The sequence below is a fragment of the Pteropus vampyrus genome, unplaced genomic scaffold, assembly GCF_000151845.1.
Source record: "Pteropus vampyrus isolate Shadow unplaced genomic scaffold, Pvam_2.0 Scaffold104, whole genome shotgun sequence".
NCBI lineage: Eukaryota > Metazoa > Chordata > Mammalia > Chiroptera > Pteropodidae > Pteropus > Pteropus vampyrus.
In genome coordinates this window covers 194919-200574 of record NW_011888885.1, presented here as the reverse complement: position 1 = coordinate 200574, position 5656 = coordinate 194919, and the positions used below count along the sequence as shown (strand labels likewise).

Here is a 5656-nt window from a genome sequence, read left to right as displayed (position 1 = left end):
CCTGGGACCCTGCCCTGGGCCGGCCTTATCCACACGCTCTCTTCCTGCCCCACAGTAACGGTCATCTGTGCTGCCCCTGGCGTGGATGGTGCCTGGTGGCGAGCCCAAGTGGTGGCCGCCTATGAGGAGACCAGTGAGGTCGAGATTCGCTACGTGGACTATGGTGGATATAAGAGAGTGAAAGTAGACGTGCTCCGGCAAATCCGGTGAGTCAGGCTCCTCAGACAGGCACACACTCAGCTTGTGAGGGGACTGTGATTTCCGCATGGCTGGCACAGTTCTACCAAGCCTGGGACATGGGTGAATTCTTCCTCCTGCTGCCTGCTCTGCTTTAGTGGAGTCTGGTATAAACAGACTCCGCTGTTTGCCTCAGCCAAACTGAACTAGAAAGGCCTGTCTTATGGAAGATTTCCCCGAGTATCATGGCAAAAAGGAAGCAGGCTTCTTTTAGGGAGTTTGTGGGAAGTCCCTCTGAGGTCAGACTTGCAGCGGGACCGGCGGCCTGCATTCAGAGCTATGGGGAGCCAAGGCCTGCTGCCCATCAAAGGTGCCTCTGCTCTGCTTCGTCCTGGGATGCAGGGGTCACAGCACTAAGCAGAAGGTAAATGTCAGCCTGGAGTGGAGTTGGCCTTCAAGTCTATGTTCAACGTGTTCTTGTTTTCCTAGGTCTGACTTTGTGACCCTGCCATTCCAGGGAGCAGAAGTCCTCCTGGACAGCGTGATGCCCCTGTCAGGTAATGGGTGGGGGCCTCTGGCTGTGGGCTTGGTGAGGGGTGGGGGCAGTTGTTGAGAGTAGGTCTTTCTCTTTGAGAGCCTTGTTCTTCCCTGGGGAGTTTATGTTAGCACAGATTGCTACCACTGTCAGTTTCTGACTCGTAGCTTTGAACCAAGGCCTGAGAACTTACATTTCTAAGTTCTCATGTGATGTTAATGCTGCTGCCCCTCTGGTCTTTTCTTGCCCTGTGGGTAGTCTGTATCAGGGACCCTGAGTGTAGGTAGAGGCCTGGGCTCTGTTCCCAACACAGGTGGCTCTGCCAAATGAAGTTCTCAAGGCCCATGGCAGCGTCTAAGGCCTTCTACTTAGAATACACCTGGAAGCTGTGTAAGTGACAGGAGCACCTTGGTTCAATGAGAGTCTAAATGCTGATTTTCCTCCTTCTAAAGATGATGACCACTTCTCACCTGAAGCGGATGCAGCCATGAGCGAGATGACAGGAAATACAGCACTACTGGCTCAGGTGTGTGGCTGGTGGGTGGGAGGCGGGCCAGGCCTCACTGGGTCTGCCTGAGGAGCCTTCTGCCTGGCTCGAATGGCTTCCAGCCTCGTCTGAGCTTCTTGGGAACTGACCTCTAAACCCCTGCCTTCCTGTGGCTCCTGCCCTAGGTTGGCCAACAGTTTTTTTTTTTTAATTAAAAGAATTTTTCAATTATAGTTGGCATACAATAGTTGATTCAGGTGTACAATATAGTGATTAGACATTTATATAACTTATGAAGTGATCACCCTGATAAATCTAGCACCCACCTGACACCATACATATTGACTTAGTTATTGACTAAGGCTGACAGTCTTTAAGGAGAGGTGCATGGGGTAACTTTTAAACATGCTTTCTGTTTGTTTTGTTTTTAGGTGACAAATTATAGTCCAACTGGCCTTCCTCTGATTCAGTTATGGAGTGTGGTTGGAGATGAAGTAAGTTCTGTCCATTTTTTCCTTCTAAGTTACTGGCCAGCAATAATGATTGATTTCAAGCTGGTTCTGCCATCGTTTCCTCTTGAGCTAATTAGAGGGTGTAATTATAGACTAGTGTCCCCCAGAAGACATTTGGCAATGTCTGGAGACCTTTGTGTTGACACAGTTGGGAGTGGCGATGCTACTGTCATCTAGTGGGTAGAGGCCAGGGGTGCTGCTAGACATCCTACAGTGCACAGGACGGTTCCCACAAAGAATTATGTGGCCCTAAATGTCAGTGGGCCTTCCTGGGCCTTTGTCCATTGGGTTTCCCACTCCTCCATCTCATGATGGTATTAAAGCTTAGATTTCTCTGTCCTCATGTCAGTAGAACATGTAAGTAAATGTCCCCGTTTGTCCAGAAAATGAGGCAAGCTCCCCACCTCCGTTACTCCTGTGCCTGTTGCCTGCAGCGGTGGCCTGGGACTGGCTTGAGAAATGGCCCCTAGGTGCCGCGGGCAAAGCTCTCAAGCGAACTTTCTTTTCTAGGTGGTGTTGATAAACCGGTCGCTGGTGGAGCGAGGACTCGCTCAGTGGGTGGACAGCTACTACACTAGCCTCTGACCCCACCCCCCACAGACGCTGGAGTCTTTTTTGCACTGTTGAAATTGGGCTTGGCACTCAAGGCAAAGACTTTACATCAGAATAACAAATGTTGTCCTCAGAAAGTCCTTTTTTTCACGTTGAGAAGATGGTTCGTCTCTAAGAACAAGGAAGGAGCTGTGGGTTCTTTCAAAGCCATAGGATGGTGTTTTAACAAGCCAGTCGGCTTAGCCTGGTTCTGAGCTGTTAATTATCTGCACCAGGTTGTCCTATCCCCCTTCCTTTTATTCCTCTCTTCTTCCTTCCTCCCCTACCCCAAACCAAACCAACTGTAGCAGACAGGCCGAGGGATGTGTTGCTTGCTTGAGAGGGTTTCATCCTTTGCTTCAAAATCTTTCTTCAGGGAGCAAGACATGAACTGACTAATTGGTATCAATTACTTGTACAGCTTACATAAATGAATTTATGATACTTAGCCAGTTTTTATAAACTTCACCTAGGTCTCTAAGAAGGCAGACTTTTTAAAGCTTATGTAAATACAAAGCAATCAAACCTCCAGCCTTGGTCAATGGGGGAAGGGATGTTCTCGCCAAGCCTGGTTGTAATTTGTAACCATTTTCTATTTGTGCAAACTCTGTAAATATATGTTTAAAAATGTAATATTTTGTACAAGATACACTGGAGAACAAAGGGAACTGAAGCTTTTTCCACAGCCCATGTCATCTGTGAGCAGAAGTTACTTCCGCAGAGTGCAGCTGCCCACGCCAGCTCGCGCTGCGGGCTGCGGGCTCCCGTTGCGTCCTACGTACTGAACAGGGTGACTGTATAATATAGATTGTGATCCAGGGATTTTTTTTTTTTCTGTACAAATTTGTTTAAAAAAAAAAAAAAGCAACTCATTGAATTACCTTGCAATGGTGTGTTTGATTCTTTTTTAGACCGGTTCCAGCATTGTGCAATTTAAAATAAGTAACTTAAGCTTATATAAATCTTGAATTGTATACGTTATAGATAGCTTTGAGTTCGTTCATTGCATGGTGAAAAAGATTGGGGAGGGAAGAGGAGGATCGTGAGTGCAGTGTGCTGGAGGGTCGATCTCGAGGAGACGGATGGCTCTTTGATTTTGGCCAGAAGTTTCCATCTGGCAGTGGAGCTTCCTCTGGATTCCTCCCGCGACTATCTCAAATAGCCAGCTTGAGTTTAAAGCACTGGTTTCCAAAATTCTTCGTGCATTCTTAATAGATGTATGAAGTTATTTAATTTATTGCAGTGGTAAGAATGCTATATAAAATACACATACATTTACATGGTGAGAGCAGATACGAAATGTTGACTTACCTCTTCTTACAGGCAGGGTCAGGCCTCTTAGACCAGGCCTCTGAGCCTCCAAGCTTACCCAGCCTTTCAGGGTTCTCTAGAGAGCTGAGATGGCCCGAGGGCCTTTCACACCAAAGGAATCCCTTCACAGAGCTGTGGACAATAAGTGGCTAAAAGCCTAGGTTTCCCTCATCTGTAGGATCAGATAGGAATGCTACCTCAGAAGGCAAGGAAGTGAAATCATGGAAGCATCCCCTGCTTGTGCAGAGTTGGCCCACGCGAGTTCTCATGTATTCTCAGCTGCCCGTAGTCCAAGTCTCAGTGGTAATTGGGTGCGACTGGCCAAGTCATGTTACACCCAGATCTCAGTTTGTATCGCTGGAGCGGGAAAAGGGTGTATGGGAGCCTTCAAGCTAGTTTGGAGAGCTCCAAAGCCTGGTGTACAGATTTGGCCTTTATTTTTGGCAGCCATTGAGAGGTTTTAACGGAGGGGGAACCACGTGATTCTGGTGCAGGGAGGAGGATGGGGGAGGTGGAGAAGCAGAGACCAAAGCCAGTATGGTCCAGGCAGGTGGCTTCCTCTGGGATGGCTCCTCGATGACAAGCGATGTGGTCAGGGTTCTTAGATCAAGCCTCCAGGATTGAGCGGGTCGGGGAGAGCAGTGAGGATGAGGAAGTGGGCTGCTCTTGTATCTCTCAGGTCTCATCTGAACCTTCTGGGGTGGTCCGCTAAACGAGATTTGGTGCATGGGAGGAAAAGTGAGTTGGAGGTTGGTAAAAGGCTTGCATTGCACCCTTTGAACAACTCTTCTCAAATTGTTGGCTTTTGATCAATTTCCAGAGTTCTGAAAAAGTTGATTCTGACCATTTTGCCAGTAATCTTGTTGCTTTTTTGGAGGAACAGATTTATAGAGGTCTGGCTCCGCCATTCCAGGCCAGTACGTTTTAGACTTGTTCTTTGAATTAATTACCTGTGAGCCATCACAGAAGCTGGCACTGCAGAGATTTGGTGATTTGCCCCGGGGTATGGGGGAGAGAGATGGGATGCTGAGTGCAGGAGGCTAGAGTTTCTAGCCTGTTTTTCCTTCAGCTTGTCCATGACTTCTCCTCAGGTCCTTGGGCCCCTGCCAGGTGCAGGAAGGGTGACTGGTCCTAGTAGGGGAGGCTGGGTTCTGGGGTTCTGCTATACATACAGTCTTAGGCCAGTTAGAGGTTATCTCTAACCATCCCAGGCTTAAGGTAAAACAAGATTAATAGCCAGGGTTATGGACTGTTTACTGTGTCCGATGCTGTGCTGTTTGTAGGTAATACTTGGTCCCCAGTGAGGCAGGGATCGACCTTGGAGATAGAAGGTGGTGACTTTAGAAGGTGGTTTTTGGAAGGAACAGATATGAGCCTCAAAGCCAGGTTTTGCCTTGTTTTCTTAACCATGGCCCCTGAAGCCACAAGAGGAAGGTGGTGTCGTGTTCCATCCACCAGATAAATGCCACAGTGCTTCAACGATCAGCCCCTAGGAAAGTTCGACACTTAGAATGAAAAAAAGACTGCGACAGGAGAGAGCAGTTATTTTGCCTATATGAAAAATTAAAGTTTGATGTACACAAAGCCAGGAGAAACTTGTAGCATCTAAACCAAAAGTGAACATTTTTAACCTACGATGATCTAAAAGGAAAACTTCGTCTCCGTTGGAAAATGTCGGAAAGGATATGGGCAGAAAATAGGAAATCTGGGTCTGTTTCTCGGCCAGCGCTGCCCAATAGAAATCCATGAGCCATCTGTGTAATTTAAAATTTGCTAGGAAAAAGAAACATGAAATTAATAATAGTTTATTTAACCCAATATCTCATTTCACATAGACATAAAAAAAATATTAACATTTTACCATGTCTTTGAAATCCAGTGTGTATGTTTTATACTTCAGCCTGTTTCAATTCAGACTTATCACAGTTCAGGTGCTCCGTAGCCACAGGTGGCTTGGGACAACCAAACCAGACAGCACAAGACGAGGCTATTCCTTGGATCACCATTGCACAACTACTAACAGCCTTATACATATTCTTCCTT

At 47.1% G+C, this 5656-nt stretch overlaps 1 protein-coding gene across 3 annotated transcripts in view; it reads left to right on the top strand.

Moving 5' to 3' along the window:
* Window positions 1–3283, top strand: part of AKAP1 (A-kinase anchoring protein 1) — a 16753-nt gene extending 13470 nt beyond the window's left edge. For all 3 annotated transcript variants that reach the window (XM_011364995.2, XM_023533515.1, XM_023533514.1), the window contains 5 exons: window positions 56–206; window positions 667–734; window positions 1165–1238; window positions 1631–1693; window positions 2222–3283. In XM_011364995.2, the coding sequence (XP_011363297.1) occupies window positions 56–206; window positions 667–734; window positions 1165–1238; window positions 1631–1693; window positions 2222–2296 (431 nt within the window). In that variant the 3' untranslated portion in view covers window positions 2297–3283. The remainder of the gene's footprint in view (window positions 1–55; window positions 207–666; window positions 735–1164; window positions 1239–1630; window positions 1694–2221) is intronic.
* Window positions 3284–5656: the final 2373 nt, after the last annotated feature.